Genomic DNA, 26,069 nt, shown 5'->3' with positions numbered 1-26,069 from the left:
ATACCATGGGCGCGTACTATGTGTTGTGTAAACAACTGTGCAACCTGTGGGGCTCGAGGGATTTCTTTCAAAGGAATGAAATGCGCCATTTTAGTGAAAGTGTCTACAAAAACTAGGATAGTGTTAAAACCTTGGCTACTAGGGAGGTCCACTATAAGATCCATAGTAACCGTATGCCAGGCATGGGGTGCAGTGGGCAAAGGTCTTAACAGACCTTGTGAAGCTGTTCTATTTGATTTCCCTCTTTGACATTTGTCACAAGTTGACACATATTGTCTTATCAGAGTTTTCATTTTTGGCCACCAAAATTCTCGTTGTATTAGATTTTGAGTCTTTTGAATTCCTTTGTGTCCAGCCAATTGATCGTCATGATAAGCCTGAAGAATTTTTTCTTGCAGCTCCACAGTCGGAACATACTGTGCACCTTTAAAGTATGTCAAACCTTTTTTGGTTTCTCTTCCTTGGCCTTCTTTGGACCACTTCTGCATTCCTTCGAATGTTAAGTTTTCTTGAATTTCTTTGGTTAAATTTTCATACAATATGGCAGATATGAACTTCTCTTGTGGAATAATCAATTCTTTTTCTGGAGGCTCTTTAACTGCACCGGTATCAATTCGAGATAGAGCATCTGCCTTCCCATTTACTTTTCCTGGTCTGAAAGTGATAACAAAATCAAAGTCTGCAAAATATAGGGACCAACGCAGTTGTCTAGCTGTTCGAGCTGATTTTAAAAACTGTAAATTTCGGTGGTCCGTGTAAACGGTCACTTTATGCTTAGCTCCCAAAATGTAATGCCTCCACTCACGAAAAGTTTCTTTGACTGCCAATAGCTCCTTATCCGCAATTGAATAATTTATCTCTGGTGGTGTTAATTTTCGAGAGAAATAGGCCACTGGATGTAATTGACCTGTATCTTTATGACGCTGGGAAAGGATACCTCCTATGGCAACATCTGAAGCATCTGCCTCCACATAATATGGCTCATCTGGATTGGGGTGGAGCAAGATTGGAGCTGAGACGAAGGAATTCTTCAAAAAATAAAAGCATTTTCAGCTTCTTTTGTCCACTCAAACTTCACTCCTTTCTTCAACAATCGAGTAATGGGTGTAACTGTTTGAGAAAAATTGGATATGAATCTTCGATAAAAATTAGCGAACCCCAAGAAACTCTGGATCTCCTTGACATTGCAAGGAGAAGGCCAATGTTGCACTGTCTTTATCTTGGCAGGATCCATATTAACTCCTTCTGGTGACAAAATGAATCCTAAGAACTCAACTTGTTCCACATGAAATGCACACTTCTCCAATTTTACATAGAGATGGTTTTCTTGCAACCTGTGAGGATGGATCGAACATGGGAAATGTGCTCCTGTATATTGTCGGAAAAGATTAAAATGTCATCTATATAAACCACGGCAATCCGGTCGAGGAATTCTCGTAATATATCATTAACGAAATGCTGGAAGGCAGCGGGAGCATTGCATAACCCATAAGGCATCACTTGATATTCAAATAATCCGTATCGAGTCCGAAAAGCGGTTTTCCAATCATCCCTTGAAGCCACTCGAATCAAATGATATGCTCCTCGCAGGTCCAATTTGGTGTAGATTCTAGCATTCTTTACTTGATCTAATAAAACTGACACTAAAGGCAGTGGGTATCGATTCTTGATGGTAACCCTGATTGAGGGCTCGATAATCAATGCAAGTTCGAAGACTCCCATCCTTCTTTGGTATGAAAAATAGTGGGGATGACACTGGAGATTCAGAAGGACGAATAAAACCATTAGCAAGATATTGATCCAAATACTCCTTTAAATGTTGATTCTCTGCTTCGGTCAATGCGTATATTCTGCTACATCGCAATATCGCACCTGGCTCCAGTTCAATTTTGCAGTCGTAGGGTCGATGTGGTGGCAATTTCTCAGCCTCCTTTTCATCAAAAACAGCGACTAAATCCTCATATTCTTTGGGGATTTCTGCTGTCTTTAGTGCACAGATCATTGAAGAGTGTGACGATAAACAGGCCGCTTGGGACTTGGTGGACACTTCCATTCCATCATGAAAGCAATTCTCTTTGCAGTAAGAGGAATTCATCTTGATCGTTCTTTTGCTCCAATCAATTTGTGGATTATGTTCTGTAAGCCAGGGCAGACCCAAAATGAGTTGAAATTGTGGAGCATCTATCAAATTAAAGATTATCTGCTCCTGATGTCCACCAAAACCTTGCATCTGAATTGGTTCGGTCTCATGGGAAATGGGTCCTGAAGAAAGATTGGTTCCATCCACAGCTCTTACTACTTCCAAAGTAGATTTCTTGATAAATCGAATACCTATTTTACGAGCGTATTTGATATCACAGAAGTTGCCCGTAGCTCCAGAGTCTATCATAACTGAGATCCCTTGAATTTCCTTCTCAAGGGTCTTAACTGATACTGTTTGTACCAAATGTGGCGCTGCGGTTTGTTAGGTATTCGCCACTCGTTGATCTAAAGGAGTTGTCTTGGGTTCTGCTTTCATCAGGGCAACTCCCTCTACTGATGAAGCTGGCCTTTTCCCGACTGAAGAGCTTTGGGTTTCTTGGGACAGTTTTTAACAAAATGCCCAGATGCACCGCAATATAAACATAGTTGATTCACTCTTCTTTTCTCTTTTTCTTCCTTAGATAAAGGACCTCGGATGGAACCAATTTGCATTGGTTCTTCTATCGTTATCCCTTCTCCGGCTCTCGTATGTTTCATTTGTTTCATTTTTCTACGTTATTCATTTTTCTACATGTCATGATTAAAAATATGTAAACACTCTTTAAAAGTTTCTAATTAAGACATCTGCTTCAGCAATGGTGGTCCCCAAAACAATAATGTGCACGATGTGTTACTTGGTTTTGAGTTCAATGAATTAAGAGCGATAATTTGATGTTGTTTCAAATCATGATCTGCCCACTTGGGCTAGATGGAAATACCCAAGTATGTGACTTTTGTTTTTGTTGTGTTTTCTATGATGCAAAAACAAGCTTTGCCAGGTACGCCCAATCGGTGTAGATTGTTTAGTTAGTGAACGTACTCTTTACATATCTTATTTTGATTATGGTTATTATTTTTGTTTGTTCATTAACTGACCAAAGCAGAAAAGTGAACTTTTAAAATAAGGCAACAAAATGTTGCCAGTCACTCACAAGGGCCTCAATAGGTGAAAATATAACACACTGAGCATGTGGTTCATCAGCAACAAATTAATGAATTATCTGATTTGATTTAATTCATGATGAATTGATTATGCATCAGTATACAAAATGGTATGAGTTAGAAATACACTCATAATGTAGTATTTTTACTATGTTTATTTTAATGGGCCATATGTAGAGAGCTCACTTGTGTTAGATTGCTAGAGTGTTTGTACATTATCATAATTTTTTCAACATAAATTATAATTGTTGTATGGTCAGATTTACTATAATGGAGAAACGGACGGTGCAATGTTGAGTTTGAAAAAAAAAGAGAAAGACATTTGTTGCAGTATGTTCACTATGAGTCTGATTTCGATATTGGTGTAGGGGTTAATCTGTCACGACAGTGATTTACTCTGTCACAACAGTGATGGATATATCATCCAACAAAATATAAATCCAATAGGATATAATGGGATTTTTATTTTGGCTGATGTGATATTCATCACCGTTGTACAGAGCAACTGCTCTGCCAAACTCTAAATCAGGCCCTATGTCTACTGTATGAAATAGCATATGCATGTAAGAAGCAGAACAATATGGTGGTTCCCTTAATGTGAACAAGGCCGATAATGGCTGAAACAAGTTATTGGTAACATTAACATAGAAGCCTGCTTTAAAGACCCTGATCCGCAGACTCCTTTACGACGTGACCAGATCCTTGGTGTGTGTATGTTTGTGTATATATAGATAAAGAAATAGTGAAGTTAGAAAACTTGATGCTCAGTGACACATTCTCAAAAACAGATCACGAAAAAGATCACCCTCAGAGTATACTTGAGCTAATCAAACTGTGCATAATGAATTTACCCATACTTTCTTTAACTTCAAACATCAAGAGAACTAAGATGTATGACAGTTGTCGACCTAGCAATGTTCAAGAACCACTATTGTAAATGCACGTGATGGAAAGACATGGATGTCCATAGTTAACAGTAAAAATAAATATGATGTGGACATCCATATGCAATACATAGGGAAAAAAAGAAGAGCAACATACAAATATACCTGACTGCAATGTTGCAGAACAGGTGAGCTAGACCAATATTCAGGATTACAAAGGTATTTTCTTAAGCGCTGACTGCAGTGTACTTTAGAAACTTGCAAAGAGGAATAAGCCAGCACTGGCATGTTTATTCTAATTAATGTCTAGAAGTGTGACATGAGAAGCAGTTTTCAACATTTATAAGTTTCTTAATTTACTGATGTTGCTATCGATAATACAAATTAATTAGTCAATGAGTATATAAATTAGAGAGTTCAACAATGAAAAGCAATAGGTGCAATCTTTTATGTTTCGGATATCTGCTTCTTATTAAGATCTACTTGGGAAATATGTTGTGAAAAGCAACATCCACAACATAATGCCATGAAAAATGAAGGAATACCCTTAAAAAGTTATGTATTGAGAATGTTTATTTATTTGATCAATTGTTGTTTATCGTTCAGCTTACAGTTGTTGTAACTGTGCCAAGATGGAAATTCCACTCTCATAACAAGAAAATTTAAACTAGTACTTGTTCTTTTGCATGCTTTCCTAGCTGACATTTAAAATGTCACTAGTTTGGCCCACAAAGACTCTTTGTAGAAAAGCCTTACTGTTTGTTTTCAGGATAATCTCACACTTCTTGGCTTTTGTTCTCTTCTTACTGTAAGAAAATGGGTTGTTGGCAATTCTTGTCAGGGTAAGGCACAAGCAAACCACAAATTAACCTGTGCTCACCCTCTGGTAGCTTGGCAGAGAGCAGTCAGGCTCAATTTGAAGGCAATGTGTGAAGTATTTGTGCAACACTTCAAACAGTAAAACAGTGAAAACACCACACAAAAAGGATCCCACAGCAAGTCAGAAAAATAGAACTCATTTTAATAAATAAAACAAGACCAAAATTTAAAAAAATCCAAGAAATAGAACTTATGTTATGAATTTTTCAAAGAATAAACTGTAAAACAGTGCTTAGAAGCAAGAAGTGCCAACCAGGGAAATACGGGCACCAGGCCAGTACAAAGTCAAAGATTTAGGGCAAGTTACAGAAACCCAGTTGGGCCTCCTGAAATCAAGTACCTTAAATCCAGGTTGCAGAGCATTGTGTTAGTTCCAAAACATGCAGTAGAGGGTATGCGTTTCTTTTCTCCATGCAAAGGCAGTGATGCGTCAGTTCTGAGATGCAGTGAGGCTGTGGTGCTAGTTAGCAATGTTTCAACATCGAGGACCTAAGCGCAGGGGCTTGCGATGCCAAGGCACGTGTTGAAGGGGTGTTGTGCAGATGAGGCGATGCATCGGTTCAGATGAGTGCAGGCACTGCAATGTGGAGTTTCAGCATCATTGTTGAGGCTGCTGTTGACTGGGATTCAAGGACCTTGCACCGAAAAAAGCACCACAGTGTCAGTTTTGAAGGCAGTGCACTGGTTTCAAGATGCAAGGTACAGCAGCAATGTGAGTCTGGTTGGGCTTTTCTGACCCATGCAATAGAGGTTATGCATCAATTTTCTGCACACAGCAGAGACCATACAGTAGAGGTGTGTGTTGATTTTCTCAATGCAACAGTGGCAATCCATTGATTCTGCTCCTGCAGCTGAGGATGCTTTGGTTCTGCTGGAGCAAGCACCTAAACCCCACGTCTAAGTGTCCAGTACCAAGGTGGCACTACTTGGCAGGCCAGACTCACAGATGGCAGAGGGCAGGTGCAGCAACACGGTGGTTGTAAGTCCATTATGTCCCTGAGACTTCAGATGAGAAGGCCAGACAACTAGCTCTTGGAGTCACTCTGCGTTCTGGGTTGGAGAGATTTAGGTCCAGTCCTTCTCACTCCCCAGCAAGAGGGCAGTTGGCACAAGTCAGCAAAGCATAAGTACAGGTAACAACAGTCCTACAGAGTTGCAAGCCTAAAGCAGCATAGTAGTCCTTCTTCCTGGCCCAGAAGTGTACAGACGTGGTGGTGTCAGAGGGCAGGTACTTACACCAAGTTGTGCCTCTGAAGTGGGGGTGACTCTAAAACATGCCTTCCTGCCCTGGCTTCAGACTCATTATGGGGGGTGGGAGGTATGCAGCCCTTTGTGTGTAGGCAGGACACAACCTTTCAGGTGTAAATGAGGCTGTGTCATTCTCCCCCATCCCATCCAGCCCAGGCTGGCCCATCAAGTCACACCAAAGTTTCCTTTGTGTGTGTCTGTCTTGGGGAAATACACAAAGCCTAGATGTCACCCATCCCAGACATGTGATCAGAGACACTCCGTAGGCACAAAATGGCTAAGGCAATAAAATGCCAACTTTCTTAAAGTGGCATTTTCAGAGTTGCAATTAAAATCTTACTTCACCATAAATTGTGATTTTAACTTGTGATTCCAGAAACACCAAACTTGAAAAAGTGTATCTCTTCCAGACTGTAAATTATACTTAGAAGATGCAATAAGGTAATCCCAATGTTAAGCTATGGGAGAGGCAGGCCTTGCAGTAATGAAAAATAAATTTGAGTTTTTCCCCACCGGGAAAGGTGAAAGTACGTGTCCAAATTATTAAATACACTGCACCCTGCCCTTGGGATTGTCTAGGGCCTACCTTAGGTGTGACATACATATTAAAAAGGAAGGTCTGGATCTGGCAAAAGGTTGGCTTTGCCATATTGAAACGGCAGTTTAAAACTGCACACACACACACTGCAGTTGCAGGCTTGAGACAGGTTTAAAGGGCTACTTAAGTGGATGGCACAATCAGTACTGCAGGCCCACTAGTAGCATTTAAATTACAGGCCATGGGCAGGTTTAGTGAACTCTAAGGATGTAAGTTAAATGTGGCAATTAGGGGGTAATCCAATGTTACCACATTTTAGGGAAAGAGCCCAAGCACTTCAGCACTGGTTAGCAGTGGTAAAGTGTGCAGAATCCTAAGGAGAGCAAAAACAAAGTCAGCATAAACAGGAGGTCTGAAGGCAGAAAATTAGGGGGAACTACACCAAGGATGCCAGGTCTAACAGGTACTCTCCCTTTCAAATTAGGGTGAAGGTACTCAGCACCTGACACTACCTGTCTGGTTTGTTATCGCTGAATTTATGTCAGCACAATTCAGGTTCGGCAATGGAAAAATAAGGGGATACCTCACCAGTTGTATGCGGTTTCATAGAAAACAATTTAATGGGCTACCATCACTGAGGAACCATTTTGTCTAAACTGTTTAATGGCAGTTTTCAGAATGAATGGCATTTACCTTTTTGTAGAAACCAATTAATTGAATGGATTTTTAGTCAAAATTGGCTTATGGATGCTTACTTTTTAAGTGTAAATGCAATGGTTGAGGCCTTACATTTACAAACTGTTTTGTCTGAGATATTTATTTCAGTGCTTTACTTCATGGGGCGTTACTTCATATTTATATATTTTACATTGTCAAACAATTACTTTGAATGCTTTTAATTCGCTGACCCATCACCACCCATAAACATCATCCATCACTGACCCCTCACAACCCCTTATCATCATCAATGCCTCCCCCTAAAACTACTCACCACACCTAAACTACACTCATCCCTGGAGATTTAAATCACTTTCCACCCCAAATATCCACCATCGCTCACTAACACTAACTCCACCAATTCCTAAACCCCAAAAAAGGGATTTTCCAATACTACTTAAATCCTAAAACCCCTTCTATATATAACTACACCCATCCCTTAATCCTCAAAACCCCTCACTATCACCCCATCCTAAACATGTTCCTTCACCCTAGCCACTACCCATAATTGAACCTTAAAACCCCTCACCAGCCTCACACTCCACCCATCCCTGATACCTAAAAACACCTCACATACATAAACACCACTCATCCGTGAACCTTAAACAACCCTCTCCACCTCTACACGTCACCCATCACTGAAGCCTAAAAATCTCTTGTTCAAATGTCAATTATTCCTGACCTCTAAATACCCCTAATCACCCTAAGCATTACACCCTTGAAGTCAAAAACCCCCACAGTAGTCTTATACTCCACCCAAGTTTAATGAATTTTGGGATGTTCCCTAAAATTATCTTTCCTTTAGAATGTTTCCTTTCATTTTCGATTTTTTTTTAATTTCCTTAAAATTGTCCTACTTAAAAGAGTTTTTCCATGATTTGGTTTCTTGCAATCTAGTTTCTCACTTTTAGTTTTCCATTAATTCAAACACATCACCAGCAATCAGAGACATTCAAAATGTGGAAGTGATAGAACATATATTCCCATTTCTAAAAATCCATCTTATAACCCAAAAAAACAGCCTTTGTGTGAATCGGAAAAGGTTAGATGGGTGATACAGAAGAAAATGTAAACAGACACGCTATATCATTAATCCGCACGTTAAAGTCATTTACAGTATGCACAGCACAGATTTCTGTTCTGTGGCTCACTTAAGGGCTACCTTAACCAACTAATGCTCTTCATTGAACAAAGCTGTACATTTTGCACCTGAATTATTGAATCTACTTCTCTTACACACAGGGATTGTAGAACACTTTTAGTGCATTCTTATTTTTTTTGTTACAATAGATTCATAACAATCTGTAACCATACTGGGGCACAGCTGCATAGAAAATTGTGGATCGGCGCGAGCTCCTGTGAATACTATAGATTCTTATATGAGGGTTGCAAGGATCATTATTCACTGTCCAGGAGGAAAATGAAAGCCCGAATATACCATTCATTCTTATTGCTAAATTATTATTTTTTTATTGTAAGATCTTTTTGTTGCACTTTGCTGTGCCTGCTATTAGAACTCTGGCTCGGTAAAAACATACACAATTTTCAATGGTATATTGCCACATTAATTATGCTTTCCAAACACGTCTTTACTGACAACAGCAGTCAAGAGACATTTATTTCCTGTATTATTCGACCACGCGTTTGCCATACACAGGCTCGGTAGTACTTATTCTTTTTTTGCACATTTAATAATTAGAAATATAAAAACGTGTTACTATAGTGCTGATGCTATTGGCTTGCTTGAACAATTGCAGTTTGAACTGCAGGCACACCATGCTAGCATGAAATGATATTTCTCTGTGCACGTTATTGTTTATCACATATACACCAGAGCAGACATAAGTCGCAAGGTCGTTATTTTTCTGAAAATTACAAATTTTCATGCAAAATCTGATAGTCCCTATTGATGGACAACGTCATAAAGCCATCACTGTGTTTATAGACATTTAATTGAAGACAGCATAAACCGATAAACTAAGAAACATGCATGGTTGACTCCTCCAATTCAAACCATAAATCATACTGATGTTCAGACAAGTCGCCCAGACACAAATTCTGATGATAGATGAACCATTTAACTTTGATTTTTGAAAGCAATGAGCTTGCCGGCAATACCTCACACAGCCTAATACCACATATGGTCATACGGGAACTCATCAAAAATCCATTTTTTCCTTGTGTGGATGCTAAAATTATCTTCCAAATGCTCATTATTAAAAGTATGCTGTGTGTAACATCTCTCTAATGTGCATAGCCGGCTGAAAGAGTACCTGCCTCAGTGAGCAATGATTCTATCGCTCTTTTTAATCTTAGGAGGACAGCTTTAGAGTCTAAATAATAAGAATAAGGCTGTGTGTGAAGATAATTTATTACATGCATGAAGGAAAATGTAATTAAGTGAAAAGGCACTGAAATCAGGCACTGTTCATGTACAGAATATTAACGCAGCATAAACATTCTATTCGTATATCTCACACCCTGTACATAAGACACACTTTTTATTTTTGTTGGAACTTCGCACATTTTGGAAGAGTCTCTCATCTGTATGGTGTGGTCAACAGCGTGTACTAGTGAAGAATACTAAAGGAACCCATGTAAAGTGTTTCATCAATATGAGTTTTTAAGACAACCAATACAGCACAAATTCGTATCATGAAAAAAATGTGTACAGCCATGTCCTTACATGTATGACACAGACTCAAAAATAGTTTGTGCACTGTAGATCATGAATTTAACACAAACATTATCATTACAAAGCACTGTAATGTTGGAACCAAGCTAGATTGAAAATTATATTTACCGGTAGTCACAGTAGAGTCACATTTATAACGAAATAATTGAGAGCTGTTGTTCTTTTTGCGAGTTCACTGAAATCAATGTGACATTATCTTTTCTGATCTGATCCATACTCTCTCACACACTCAAACTAACACACTGTATGTACAAGAGGAATACATATATTTAAAAACATGCTTTCTTTCTCAAATTGAACTCCAAAAAGTACAATTACAGCGGTCTATGATGATTAGAGTAACTTTAGTAAGATCTCAACATTTTACTTCACAGCGTATTTTTCCAAAGAAGATAACTTCTGTCAAATATAGCAGGCAGTGTAATGTACAGACGATATGGGAAGGTGAAGAGGGTAGAGTTCGAGTCTCCCTCTGCTCACCCCTGGGTACTTTTTAGCTGTACAGCATGTCAGATATTTTGCCTTTTTAGCAAAGAGGGGGTACATGAAACACTGCAGGTTTTACACAGAACCCATTGCTATTGCCGTATAAAAACTATCACTTACTATCTTATTCATTCAGCCATCTTGATTTACTGAACTCACATTGCACTTTTAGACTTTTAATTTAGATCAGGTAAAAATGTGTTCCTTAGGTTCATCTCTGATCCATTCAAAGCATTGGATAAAGGTAATTCTTTTAAATGAACTTCTACAGTTTCACAAGTTTATAGTAAAGGGAATTGTTTCCACTATGCCACATTATTATTTTTGCAGTCACTATTCTCTTACCTCAGCTTGTGCCATATCCCGCTCCTGCATGACCATGGTTAGATTAGCATGCACCCCCTCTAGTTCCTTGTTGGTATCATCCAGCTGTAATAAATGAAAAAAGCAGTGATATTTAGATGGATGAGTTGTGTGCCAGGAAGGGAAAACTACCAAACAACGACCTAAAGCGATCCCCTGTCTTCACATGCTTGATTTCATTTCCTAATTAGAACCATTAATCAATAGGTAAGAGATATGAGGCTTTACGAGGACCTGGTGACACGACACCTTGCCACCTGTCAAAATTACAGCTTTCTGTACGTGCACCATCCCTCAAATAGTTATTTTCTGCAAGCCTGGCTGCATCACACAATTCATTATTTACTGTATAGTCCTAGCTCCGTGGAATGTCAGGAGATAAGCCTCTGATAGTAACAAACGGTTTAAGCCGAATGGGTAAACATTCACAAAAACACTTGGGCGCATCTTCGCTCTGACTTCATCACTAAACATTATTATTGTGCAAGAACTCAGACACCAAATTGGCATCAGCAGTAATACTCACATACAAAACAGGCATTTGCAATGCAGTGGGTCTTATGTTTGCTTGAGTTAGAGCTATTAGCGCTATAAATTCCTAACTGGACTTTTCTAGCCACATAAATTGAAAATCAAAAGTAAAACAGTTGACTTAAGCAAGTCAATTCAAAGCCCCACAGCAGCTATGAGCGTGAGTGCGAAGGAGACACACAAAAGGAAAAATAAGTTTGCTTGCAGCCAAACATATCGGCAAATGTGCAATTATCCATGTAACAGGGTCGATGGCCAAGGTGGTAACAAAACTGTCCCAAGGAGAGACAAACGTAAAGCATTTACCACTGATAACAAAGGATTTTTGAAAGGCAAACCCATGACCGAGTGATAGTGATGGGCGTGCAGTGGTCGTGGTTAAAAGCCTACAAGATAGATTACAAAAAGTCAGAGTGCTTGTGCATGTGACCTAAAATACTGAATTACCAATACTGAGTGAGATTGTAGGACATGTACCATTAAAAAAATTCCAGTTGAATCTAGGACCTATAAGGGGTGATGACAGAGGAACTATACACCCTTCGTGAAGCTTGGTTACATTTTTTTTAATTTGTCAGGAGACACAACTGCTACGTGAAAGGGTAATTCCAAATAAAATTCTTTGACACTTTCTTAGAACTAAAGAGCCCAGAAGGCTTCATGTGAACATTACTGCTCGTTTTACATCCTGGACCCTCTATTTTATAGAGCCATTAGGTGAATGGGGTTGTGACAACCTGTAAATAACTCCCCTAAGATACTTAAGTATTGATAGAGATGTACCCCACCAACTTTCTAAAGCATCTAGAGCATTAAAAAAATATATATTTTCTTGGCCTACCACCCTGTTTTTGCTATCAGATTCTACTGGCGTAACCCCTTGAGCCCCAAAAATATAGTAGGATCCTCTTCTTTTCTGGTGTTACATATCTTCCTCGATGGTTGACAAATAGTATGTAAAATATTCCGTCCATTCCTATCATTTTATTGCATGTGCACCAGGCATATGAAGAAAAGGAATTGGAGCGGTCAATGTAAAAGTTTGTGAGGCACACAACTTGATTTCTGTCAACATCTAGATGGTTCAAAATGCCCATCCAATATCACTCAGTTCATTTGCTGAAAGAAAACAAGCTATTGGCTTATTACAGTGGTGTTGAGATCAAACATCAATAGAGTATTTTCATAAGGGATCTACCAACCAATCCACTTGGATTATTCTCAATCATTTGTAATGTAATTGTTATTACCAAGGTGCCTAGTTTACAGTTGACATAGCATGCATAAACAAAACAACCATTAAAGCTGCTAAATGGCTCAAACAGTCACAATTTGGTGGTCATCCACTTAGAAGACTGAACCTGACAGATAATATGTGTTTTTTGTGGCTACAGTTACCTACCTTTCAGAGCAGCCTCCTCTTCTCCAACCACCGTTGCCATTGCCTGTATTCCAATGGTGTCAGCCAGTGATTTTGAAAATGGTTGGCATGTGAGTAACAAAGCTTATCCCTGCATGCAGTGCTTTTTGTGACTATGCTCAAGTACACAATTTCATCTTGTGACATGGGCATTTTTCCAATGTTGGTGGAATGCATGCCTCCCAAGAACACCCTCTGATATAACTAACGGCCAGCTTGATTCTTCGTGGCACATACAAAAGCCCCATCTTTCTCCAAATCATTTTGGGTTCCTTCTGATGGCAAAATAAACCTCTGTACACAATCAGTGATCTTTCTAATTTGGGTGAGGCTGTACAGTCTCCTTGGAGTTGTCGGAAGTCAGTACACATTATAACTTCTCTCTGTTTTTATGCTTCTGGGTTTAGCAGGCATAGCACACCTCCATATTGAGTGCTACCCCACTTTGTTGTGAATCATATAGATAGAAGTAGTACTTCTGAGCATTATTCCTTAGTCTTAATAAAGCAGCCTTCACCCTACAATCACTAATTCCCAACTGCCATCCTCCAAACAAACATCACAATATGCCAACCCCCACGTTCCATGAAATCACAGTGCTGGACTCCTGCAACCATGCAAGAGTTACCAACTATACAAACAGTTATGTTATACTTACTTATTTTCCTCTAGGAGAAGAGATTAGTCTCCTAGCTACATCAGTGCACTCTTATACATGACAGATAGGGAGCCATGACCTGAGGTCCAGGATTTGTGATAGTGCACAGTAGATTGACATTTAGAGCTTGAGATCAAAAACTTAATTCTCAGAACACATTCAAAGGGTTAAAAGGGAGTGGTTGTGACCATGGAGTGTCACATGTGGACAACATGGAGTTGATCTGTTATCAGAAGGATGCCCAACAGGGATTCTTCTTGGGTGATTTTGAGAGGTTTTTCATATGCGGATCAGACAGAGTATTTATGTGTATATTTGTGCTTACATGAGACACCTGTTACTATAAAAGAACAGTGCACGACACATAATATATGTTCTCTGTAGGCCCTCATGTGCACTCTCTCTACAGTCCCCTAAAGATGATATAACAGGTTACCTGTGCATGTACCATATTATCGAGAGAGCCACATAGAAAATGTTCCTTGTTAATACCGACTACCTGCCCTGGACTCACGCTCTCACATACTCTTCCTACCTTCTCCCAATTTCTTTACCATACATATTTATTTATGTTTCATTTAACATTGCTCAAACTAGGCAAACAGGAATTGAGAGCACTTTACACAGAAGTGGTAGTACCTTTGACAAATCAGAGAATTTTAACATGAACAATTGTATGATTTTAGAATACTAGTGATTAAAACAATTCGAAGTTGATGGGGTATATCACTATCAATACTTAAGTATCTTAGGGGAGTTAGTTACAGGTTGTCACAGCCAAGCTGTTTATCAATTGTTACAAACGTCTTATACGGATGTCAATCATTGCATAAGAGAAAGTCTACCAACATGAGGTACTAAAAGATTAATGTCAATCCTTGCATGAAGGTGTTTCTGTTTATGCTGGCCTGAAGACACATTCCTTTGGAAGAGTTTGAATTATCATAACCAACTGCCTAGAGAATAGTTAAGGGAAGCAATAGTGAGTGATATTGAGAGAATCAGATCAGCTTGCAGTAAACTTCAGTTTTGGCTTGACACACGTCTGTAAAACCACTGACATCAACACTTCACATAATTTTTGGTTTGGCTCCCTCCATATGTCTCTAAAACCCCAAGCTACTGGGTGTTTAGTGTGTCAGTCTGCCTCCTATGATGTACATGATTTGCAATGCATTAGGAGTTATTTAAAAGTAATTTGAATAATCCCAATTTCAATTATTTATCTCATAGATATTGTATGCAATATTTTTGTTTTATTTTTCATTTTAGCAGAGGGGATTCAATGATTTAGTAAGGGTTCAGATGTGAACATGCCCTATTGGGTTTGCCATTGCTTGTTAGAAAGTGGCATTTCACAAGGTGTTCTTTAGTAGAATATTTTTAAAGATTGGTATCTCAGGCAGAAGGACCTCCGAGCTGTGCAGGAAGCTGATGTCTTTAATCAGGGTCAATTTGTTTGTCTAGGTCACTCTGAGCGAAAGACTTTGTGAGTAAGACAGGCAGTTTTGAAGAAGGTTTTAGATTATATGGTCAACCATAGTTATATAATGAGGATAGGGTAATGGGGTAATTGTTTTACCCAATATCATTGGTCTAGTCACTGTATTGATAACTGCTTGTAGAGGTGCAACATTAATTTGAGGCATGTCAATCACATTAGAGTTTCCGTGGTCTAGTTGTGAAAATGGCAAAGACTAAATCACATATTTAATCTTTTTCCTAGTATGAAAGATTTCATTCTTCTAAAATATCACAGCAATAAATGACCAATTCAGTCTAGACTTTTAAAATGTGGTCTTGAAAATTCAGTCTATTTTCCAGGACAAAATGTTGAAAAAAATTTGTTAAGCAGAAGTGAGATCACTTAGAATTGCCATTTACCGGGATCGAATTGAGGTGTTTTTCGGGCATCCACAAATATAGGATGTTAATGGGCTGAGTTGAAGGAGAGATATCTGGAGAGGAAATCCTTAGGCAGAACTAACATCAGCATAGAGATGAAACAAGGTACCTGAGATATCAAAATGGATTGGGTTGAATGTAGACCTTAAAGATGGTGGGTGCAATTATTGTTCCCCATGATAGTCGCTGTAAACGTGGTCTAGGATTTTATAGGGAGCATCCAATTGTTCTTAGTTGAGAACTGTTGGTAAATAAGATGAGAACCATTTCAGTGCTATCCTGTCAAATCCCATGCATTTTAGTACATCCATTAAGTGGGTATGGTCAATGGGAATAAAGTATCAGATGAGGCAATGGAAATTAAAAGATTAGAATAGTCAGAGTCCACAATAGATAAAGAATCATCTTCTGTTTTCAGGATAGCAGTCTCGGTGCTGCAACCTGCTCTAAATCACGACATAAATTTATGATAGAACAAGAGACAACAAGTGTAATTTTCCCAGTTGTTCATAAAAAAAACAATAAATGTATTGAAATTGACAATATGTAGTGCTTTCCTCTTAGCTAGTTTCTAAGCACTAACATAACACAACAGAAATGCACTTCTGAGGTCAAAGAAGACTTTTATTGTTGTTAATTCTTCCCCAACCACAATATTTATGAATGACGAATTAGTAGCTTTCAAGTCCGCGTTAATCAAACAAAATATATCAGTTTGCAATATACACAGCAGGTTATATTTATAAGATATTGAATGCAAAGCAAAACAAATACTTCACCGTGTGGGAACTATCTACAGCTTCATCTTTCTAAGGTCTGCAAGCTGATGACCCCTGTCAGCCGCGAGAAAGAGATTCATCTACCCACACGGGATTGCTGGCAGCTGGCGCCAAGCTCCAGCACGAGGTCCGGCAGATTCGAATCTGACTCTCTGCAGCCTGTTACATTCGTTACAAAGGTGTGCCCCCTCCTCTCAGACCTGGGAAACTGAGCAAGCCTTTTGGAGATTGGCCAGGTCTCCAAGACTACTCCTGTTCCCAAGCTCAAGCAGAGAGAACAACACCCATGTACTCTCTCTTATCATGTCTAGTCTACTGTGAGAAAAACATCTTCGTTCTCTTGTGCAAAAACACAGCTTGGAAAAATACAGCTTGGATTCTCAACTGCAATGTCTAACTCCACGTTAAAGGCAATAGGCAGCTAACCTAGATATCAAATGCAATGTCATGTTAAAGGCAATAGGCAGCTAACCTAAATATCAAATGCAATGTCTAGTGTCATGTCAAAGCCAATAGGCATCTAAGCTGAATACAAAATGCAATGTCTTATATCATGTCAAAGCCCATAGGCAGCTGAGCTGAATACAAAATGCAATGTATAATATCATGTCAAAGCCAATAGGCAGTTAAGCTGAATATAAAATGCAATATATAATATCATGTCAAAGCCAATAGGCAGTTAAGCTGAATATAAAATGCAATATATAATATCATGTCAAAGCCAATAGGCAGAATATCTAATAGCATATCAAAGTCAATAGGCAGCTAAACTGAATACATCATGTCAAAGCCAATAGGAATGCAATGTCAAAGCCAATAGGAATGCAATGTCAAAGCCAATAGGCGGCTCAACTGAATACAGAAAGTAATGGCTAATGCCATGTCAAAGCCAATAGGCAGAATACAGAATGTAATGACTAATGCAATGTCAAAGCCCATAGGCGGCTCAACTGAATACAGAAAGTAATGGCTAATGCCATGTCAAAGCCAATAGGCAGAATACAGAATGTAATGACTAATGCAATGTCAAAGCCCATAGGCGGCTAAACTGAACAAAACATACCATGTGCTACTGGTGAACATTGAGCAACTAATATGCGCAGTGGTGAAACACAAAGTCATTGGTCAAAACAAAACTTATCAAATGGCAGTACACAATAGTGGCTGGACCTGGTAATTTACCAGCAGTTACAATTAAAACGAATGTGGATTGGTGGTCCACAATGTTCTATTTTGTATTTCAAAGGATATTAAAAACAGGATTATTTATGGAAAGTTAAAAGAGTGCCCTTATAAAGCCTAACTTTAAAAAAAGATGTGGGGACAAATCCCCAAAACTATAGTCTGAGAAATCTGCTAGATGTAGGAGGAAAAGTATTTTTGTAACTGACCTTAAGCTTAGCTAAAGAGTGGATGGAGAACAAAAGTATAATCTCTACTGAACAGGATGGTTCAAGGAAGGGTACTCTAAAGTTGATCACTGTTTCAATTTAAGGTCCCTAGCATAAATTTCCACTGAAATAAGAGGCAGTTTATATTGCTGCTTTGTGGACTTTCATTAAGCTTTTGATTCAGTGGATCAGGAAGTGTTAGTGAAATATGAGATCCCCCATCGGGCTCCTCTATAAACCGCAGGAACTGCATAGAGAAAACTGGGCTCAAGTGGAACTAGACACAGAAGGAGCTTTGTCACGAAAAATAGCAATCAAAGATGAATTGCGCCAAGTTTGTATACTAGCACCTCCTCTTTTCAATGTTGTAGCTGATTTGCCTAAGGTTTTGGGAACAGGGAATAGTATTAGTCATAAAATTAATGGTTCTCACATCACGTGTCATATACATGCCAACGACCTTGTTATTGTGGATATGACAGAAATTTGCCTTCAAAGAAAGTTAAATGTAGTCTTCAAACTTTATTTAAAAAAAGTATTTCAAATATGAATAAAACCAAAGCACTTCTGTTTGGGAATAGAAGCTACAAATTCAAATGGTATTTAGATAAAACAGAAGTTAAGGTAGTTAATGGATTAACATATTTAGGGATGTGGTTCAAAAAGAAGTTACAATGGATCGCTCAACTCAAGAAAATCTCATTGCGTTGTCAAATGGAGTTTATGCACAGTAAACTAAAGAGGGTTCAATCGGTCACATTAAAATTATGGGAAATATGGAAGAGGTCATCTATAACACAGGAAATATTCAGGAAGGGTATTAAGAGAGGCACCCCAGGCAACAATCAGAAATCAGGCTAGAGAAAAGGACATTTAGTATTTGAATAGTACATTTTCTACATATTTGTTGCAGGAATCATGGATGACGGTTGAATTATTTTCTCATGTATATGCTCTCCCCAATGAATCTTAAAGGCCTGCACTTTTGAAATTTACAGTTAGGCTGAATCCCATATTTGCAAAACTAGGCCTCCAAGAATAGTATTTTAGATAGTTGGGAACAAACGTAACTGTGGTTTGGATTTTAAATATGATGCTGCACATATTTTATTAGATTGTTTATGATTTTTAGCTGCACGCAAAGCATTTTTAGAGAAATATTTAAGAAATATGGAACTGTAAACAGAAGTCAAGCATTTACATGCTGATAAATAAGAGGTTCGTAGATGTAACATGCACTGGGGAGATTTTCATGTGAGATTTAAAGCATATTCACTAAGGGCCTCATTACGAGTTTGGCGGTCCACAGACCTCCAAACTTGCGGTGGCGGTCAGATGGCTACACTCCTGGCAGTCTGACCACCAGATTATGATCCTGGCATTCGGAACAGCAGGAGACCGCTGCCACTGCCGGGTTCACAGATATTGATGCCTTAGAAGCAGTTGAAGTTGTGGTCAGCCACAGCGGTGCCAATGGCGGCACCACCTTGCTGATCCCAACTTCACTTTCCGCCAAAGGCTTGCGGAAAGCCACTGCTGGGGGCCCCTGCCAGCACTTGGGAATGCACACTGTCTGCTATGCATGATAAAGGCTACATCTGAAATGCACTGGAGAGAAGCATCTGGGAGTGTCTGAGTGATCTTGCGACTGTGGAGGATTATAGTACAAATATATATACTCAGCAAGAAACAGCAGAGCAGGTAAGGCAGTTTGAGATACATTTTACCAGGCTCTTGGTAAGGGACAATTCATAGTCCTACTACAATGTCTTTAGTATTGACTTTCTTCAATGAGCATGTTGGGAGTTGTACTTTATTCCACCTCCTGACTTCTCCATACTAGTCTCTTTAAGTAAGGTAGATGGGACAAGGAGTTCCCATGATCATCATCAGCTGTCAACACCAGCTATGAAGGGTCAGACTAGCCTATAGCGCAATCAGGCGAGTTGGTCTGAGAGGTCAATGAGTGGGCTGTCTTTTTGGATGTTTGTGGGCCTGGTATGGTCTAGTGGGCCAGCTTTTACTGTTAATTTCCCTAATATTACCACTTATATTGTATAATGATGTAGTGTATGCAGTGACCCAATTGCAATAAAACACACAAAAATTCAACAACATGTGGGACAGTGTACGTTCCTCATGGCTGCAATACTCCCATTTGTTCTCCTGCCAGAGAAAACAATAAGTGATCTTGTTATCCAAGACATTTTTACAGCATTACAACATCATGTGAGTGGCCCTGACAGTTCAAGCTCAGGCAGCTGGATAAATAAACAAAAGGGTCACCGTTGTGTGTAGGGCAAGCTATTGTCGTGAAAGCAAACATATGTCCAATCAAAACATGTACTCCTGGCTCCCAGCATGTGGGCAGAATTAAAGCCCCTCTCTAGTGATGCTCATAATTGTCTGGCAACACATGTGCTGTCAAACAGACCGTAAAATCACAGGGTACAAAAACCAGAGGCCTCCTACTAGGGGGAACGGTAATCAGTATGAATGCATGTAGGCACCATTCGATAGACCAGTGTCAAGCAGGATAACACCAAACATGCATATACTTCTACATCACAAAATATGGAGCCAGGACAGTAGATGCCTTTGTCTTACCTAATAAAACAATAGGCACAACAAGTGGGAACTACTGAGCAATCTTAACACAAAGGTGGCAATAAAAGATATTAGTATACTGGTCCATATTCCTCAAGGAACTGGTGGGTTCTTGCACATTTAAAATTTTAGTCTTTCATTCATCAATATCAGAACATGGTCTGTGTCAGTATATCTTTCAGTTCTCATGTTTTATTTCACTATAAGAAGTTCACTGATGCACTCCTGGGTAGCTAACAAAGTCTTAGTCATATACACATTTTTTATTAACAGCAACCATATTTTGTACGCTCTCCGAGGTCACAAACTTAGCCCAAGCTGTGCATTTACTGTCAGTGCTATCAGATAGGTCAGCTCAAAAGGCCCACTTAAGGGTCCCAAACCTACAATATTCAGAATGTACTGATATCTTAAATGACAGGCCAGGCAGTGAAAAGGGTTGTCAGTGTGACAGATCCAAAATACGCATTGTTCTAACCCATTGCCAAGAGCTGTTAATGTTGTTAAATAAACTGATTACAAAATGGATAACCTTAGAACATGATAGAAATAGAAACTTACAGCAAAATAAGTGAAAGAACTGAAGGTTCACATGTATGCCCCCCAACAATGCCTGTCCAGAAGAACAAAGATGAAGTCCACTATCACTCTTTATTACTCCTTTTTAATATATTTCTTGATTTCAACATGCAGCAAATCAAACACCTTGTTGTAATCACTGCTACCAAATACTGTGAAGTCTCTGCTTATCAACACATATTTTATACTATACATCGATAATACACATCTTGACATCAATGGTTTCACCACCCACCACTTACCTCAGTCTCTCCAGTCCCCATACATAGCTCACATCCACTGTAGGCCACCCACGGTTCATATTTCTTTCAGCATACCAGCTTAGACCAGCCCATGTCCATGCCAGATGGATTCTCTTTCTTCCAGAGACAGGCAATGTTTCACTTCGCAACCACTAGGGCCAGGGTATATTACAATTTCACATATTTTGAAAGGATCTCTTCACTGCCAATCACTAGGTTTGTGCTCATTTATGAGGAGAACGCTTGTGACATTTGTTACCTGTGGGAGACAATGCCAAACTATATATATATATCCGTTGACCACAGCCCTGGAGACACAAAGCCAAGATAGCCATGCCAAAACTGAGAAGTATAGTAGATTATGTGTAGCATTATAGTGTGGGATAATCTTACCTGATAGCTAATTCTCTCAGGCCCTACAGGGCCGTTTCACATGTCCACATATCTTAGAATTAGCTGAAATATGCAGTCCATTTCTCTTTGCCTGTCCAGAGCGTCTGATGTATTACGGATAGAATGCTTTTCTACAGAGGATATCACTTTTTAGAGAAGGGTTTCAGAAAACTGAGCCATGAACTCACCTCAATTCAAGTAGCATGAGAGAAATGAACCACCAGAACATTTGATTTGTAAATATTGGAATACCTCATTGTCCAGGATTCAGTGATAAATGCTTTGGAGGACAGCAGCTCATTCTAGTGACAGGCATTTTCCAATTTAATGATGCAAATGATGCCCCAATGTTAAAATTCTTTCCACTATCCAACCTTCTGAAGGAGGTGCTTTCCCATAGAGGAGTATCTCTTGCCATAGTGACACTCCAGTTCAGTTCTCAAACTTTCGCCCCCAATGTTTTTACCACCACAAAGGTGTATTTTGGAAAGTTCCTGGATCCTATTCTGCTATGCAAAGCTGATAGGCAACCATGGGATCTCATCACATTCTTGTTAACTCTCAAAGAGGGCTCCTCGTATCGAGAAGAACCACTCATTTTCTACCACTAGATGAGCAGCACAGTAGTTTCTCAAGATCTGCCAGGGATATGCCCAAACAAATACCCTGTGAGTCAGGGTTTACACCAAGACAGTAACATTGGTTTGTGAAGCTGTGTCTCATATCTTTGCAGAATTTAAGTGCCCCATGGTAATTACTGTTGAAAATCTCTTTCAGGGTGGGTGTAATGTAATTCCAGAGATACCTGAAGCCCAAGTGGTTCACAGTCACAGATCCAGAAATACCCAACTTGGTGTCCAGGCCGACAAAGAGGACAGATTTTCTCAAATAATACAAAAGCCAGACTAGTGCTAAACCTAACAAAGATCTGCAAAATTCTGTCCAGGTCTCATTTAGTTATGCAACATAAAAGAATACATCACCTGCATCAAGTGAAATGTAATCATCCCATGTGTGATCCCATCTCAGGCCCTGTACCTTTGCATGCTGGAGGCTGCAGTTCCAGGGGAATGACCACAGGAGATAAGGGCACCGGGTCCTAGACTTCTATGGGAGCTGGAGCTGGAATCCCCATACTTGAAAATTGATCCATATAAAATAACTTAAGCCATTTCTGGTATAAAAGTCCAAAATGGCATATTTCCAAGACAGTGAAAATGTGGGACATTTCAAGAGAGTCAAAGGCATTTCTCACATCTAAATATAGGACCAACACTTGCACATGTACTTCTCTTAGTGTACGCCATACAACCATTGAGGAGCTAAAAGTTTAGTCTTGCACCTTGACAGAGCATGAATTCCAACTTTTCATGATGTAGAGGGTATCTATGACCCCAGGTGGGTAGTCAATAGTTTTTTTTTAAATATCTAGGACTCCACATTTAAAAGAGATAAAAGGCCTACACAATGAGCACTACATTTTGGGATTCCCCCTTTTATGGAATACTACCACCATAGTCATACTCCGATCATAAGGTGGACAGTCTTCATTACATTGCAAGGAGGCTCACAATTAGTAGGGGTGGGCTAAACATGCAGATTTTCACTCCATGGAATACAAACTCTGCGGGATTCCGTGGAGTTCTGAGAGTGGATGGAAATCAATACATTGGCTGATTTTTAGCACCAGGAGGAACTGCTGCTCAAGTTGGATTCACTGCCACTCAAGTAGATTTTCTACTCAAGCAGCAGCTTTCCCAATGCGAACAGTTGCGACCGCCTGCGTTGGAAAAAGCTCTCCGAGTGCCCTCCTAGCCCCTGAAAATCGCACAAGGGGATGCCAATTCTTGCTCATGCTTGCCAATTTACCATTTATCATTGGCAAGCCACGCTCGAGAAAAAACTCCACCATGCGACAGTCTGCCAAGTTTGTCAGTATCTTTCACTCCAGTTGTAAGAACTTGCAATATAATTTGGGATGGTGACTACTCCCCACAAGGAAAATCCAACTCTTGTCAAGGTGAACTCTCAAATTCACTAAGTTAATCTGAGCTCAATCCATTGGTACCTATGGCACAGAGCAAATAGGCCTAATTTAGTGCAATTTACTAAGTACTTTTGAGGCAAATTGCTAGGGAGTGTGGGACAGATACACCAACCAGGTTTGTCGCAGTCAAACATTTTACCTTCTGACTTGGTCCTTTAAGTTCCAGTGTTATAGGGTTTCTAGAGTAGCTCCTCTGGGTTCGTCCTAAGGCTCCCAGTGCCTCAAGGCCTGCACCTAGGGGCCAATTCCCACTGGCAGAGGCCACCAGCAAAGTCCAGCCAATGTCCAGTTCCTACTGGTCAGCTTGGCAATCCAGTAAAAAGGTATCTTGCAGCTTGCTGTCTCCTTGTAGCCACACAGGAGTCCACTTCTTTGTCCAGGTTACAATGGAGAGCAGGTACATGTCTTCTAGGCTCCTCTCAGGTCACAGACATCAGGTGCAGTCTATTCGGTTTTCTGCTGGTCAGAAAAGTGTTCTGTCCATGTGCCTTGGGGCACCACAATTATGTTTAGCATCAACTGGTGGTGAGGGTGACTCCTTGGACCTTCATAACCAATGGGGTAAATGTTCCCTGGGGCAAACCTACTCACTTTTTCAGTAGTTCTGTTTTGCCATACTGGAAACAGACCCAAATTGCCATCTTTCAGGGCATTTTCAATATGGCTACAATTTTCAATCAAACTAAACTTGGGCTTTGAAAGTTGTGAGTGATTTAGGGGAGTGTACTCTAGTAATCACTCGTGACTTTCCAAATTTAACACTAAAATCCATTGTGAAGCAGGCACTGTACTTACAACACACCCAGAGACAAAGGACTCATAGGACAAAAGCAGGGTCCTTCAGCAACCAGACAGGAGATGCACAAGAATTGCCCTGGCATCCTGTTTTCTCCCCTTCAAGTGCACCAAAGAATTACGTGGGGCTCAACAGACTTGTCAGGAATAATTTGGCACTATGGTGTCAACAGAATTCCCATATCCCTCACCCTGCACATTGTAATGAGCTCATAGAAGCCATCTCTGCTCACCAAGGTCATCCTATTGTGTGCTCCTGGGAGAAATTTCATACAGGCTGTGAGTTGCTGGAAAGGTAATGCATATTAGGCTCTGGGAACTTTAGGCTGGGAAAAAAAAAACTTTTTGAAAGTTACTTTTCCTTAATATTTATTGCAAATCTAACTTTACTATCTAATTGGGTTTTTAATAATTATTAAAACAATGGTTTGTTTGTCTCAGCTGGTTCCTTTTTCTGACTTATCAATATTCACAATTTAATCTGTACTCTGGTTTTCTACATAGGAAAGCTAGGCCTGCCATAGCAAAATAATGTTTTGAGCCTTGTCACTGGAGACATATGTTGATAATAATATTCTATCTGTTCCACTTTTGAATACCATGCACCCTGGGCTGTGTGCTTAATGGCCTACATTGTGGTAACTTACTAATATTTAAAAGGTAGATCCTAAAAAGGGTTATTTTGATAGGTTGCACTGCAGGTTTTACATTGCAGCAGGCAGTCTGCACAGGATAGGGAGGAAGCATCCATGTACTGCCAATATAGGTACGGGCACAACAAGTGCTGCAGCCCATAAGTGACATTTACCTTCCAGGCTCTGGGTGCATTTACAACACCATATTCTAGAAACTTAGAGGCAAGTTAAATGTGCTAATCAGGGATGTGTCAATGTAACCATGTTTGGAGATGGAGCAATGCACTTTAATCCTGGTTAGCAAAGGTAAAAAGCACAGACTTCTAAAGACAATAAAAATAAGGTCCAGCCAAAGTCAAAACATAGTTTCTGTTCCAAGAGTGTTGTACTCATATGACATCCACCAGGCCCATTACTGTGACAGACTGTCACAGGTTTGAGTCTTTCCCACCCTACCTGCTATGCATTCTGCCCAAGTACATTGAAATGACCAAATTTAGAGCTCATCCCTTCACCAGCATTCCCTTAGGCATCTAATTTCACAGGGAACCCATTTTGTTCATCACTGTTGTCAGGAATCTGGGTGGAATATTCATAGATCAAAGAACAAACCTTTCATCATTCCACAACCTTATTGTGGTTGCATAACAGGCCTTATGATTTAGTCCATTCTACCACAGAAGTTTGATTTTTGATCAGTATTGCTACCATTCAGACATCAGACACAAGGTCTTTGTTTGCCAGTTAATTGCATCCACCCTTCCAAGAATATGACACCTCATGCCCCAATGATGTGTGATGTGTAAGAAAAACACAGATGTGCTATGGCTTTCCATCGTCTGAAGGACAACTCCTTCTTATTTACTTTGTTTCCCAGCCCAATAACATGCAAAACAATGAGTCTAAAGCCACCAAGTTGTGAAGTAACCCATTCTTTCACAAGCACATTTCAGGCCTGCCCCTCTATTAATAGGCCCAACATCGTTTCCTTCAATATGGGAACAATGAGTTGTGTTGATGTGTTGAACAAGATACAAGATTTAGAGGAACCCCATCAAACCCTAAAACTGCCCACCTGAACTCCCCCTCAGCTT

The 26,069-nt window shown here is 39.7% G+C and overlaps 1 protein-coding gene across 2 annotated transcripts in view; it reads right to left on the bottom strand.

Moving 5' to 3' along the window:
* LOC138282607 (polyamine-modulated factor 1-binding protein 1-like) overlaps positions 1-26,069 on the bottom strand; it is a 1,030,040-nt gene that overhangs the window by 689,441 nt on the left and 314,530 nt on the right. For both annotated transcript variants that reach the window (XM_069220389.1, XM_069220390.1), the window contains exon 7: positions 10,976-11,059. In XM_069220389.1, the coding sequence (XP_069076490.1) occupies positions 10,976-11,059 (84 nt within the window). The remainder of the gene's footprint in view (positions 1-10,975; positions 11,060-26,069) is intronic.

The sequence above is a fragment of the Pleurodeles waltl genome, chromosome 2_2 (assembly GCF_031143425.1).
Source record: "Pleurodeles waltl isolate 20211129_DDA chromosome 2_2, aPleWal1.hap1.20221129, whole genome shotgun sequence".
Lineage (NCBI taxonomy): Eukaryota > Metazoa > Chordata > Amphibia > Caudata > Salamandridae > Pleurodeles > Pleurodeles waltl.
This window is presented reverse-complemented; position numbering and strand designations above follow the sequence as displayed.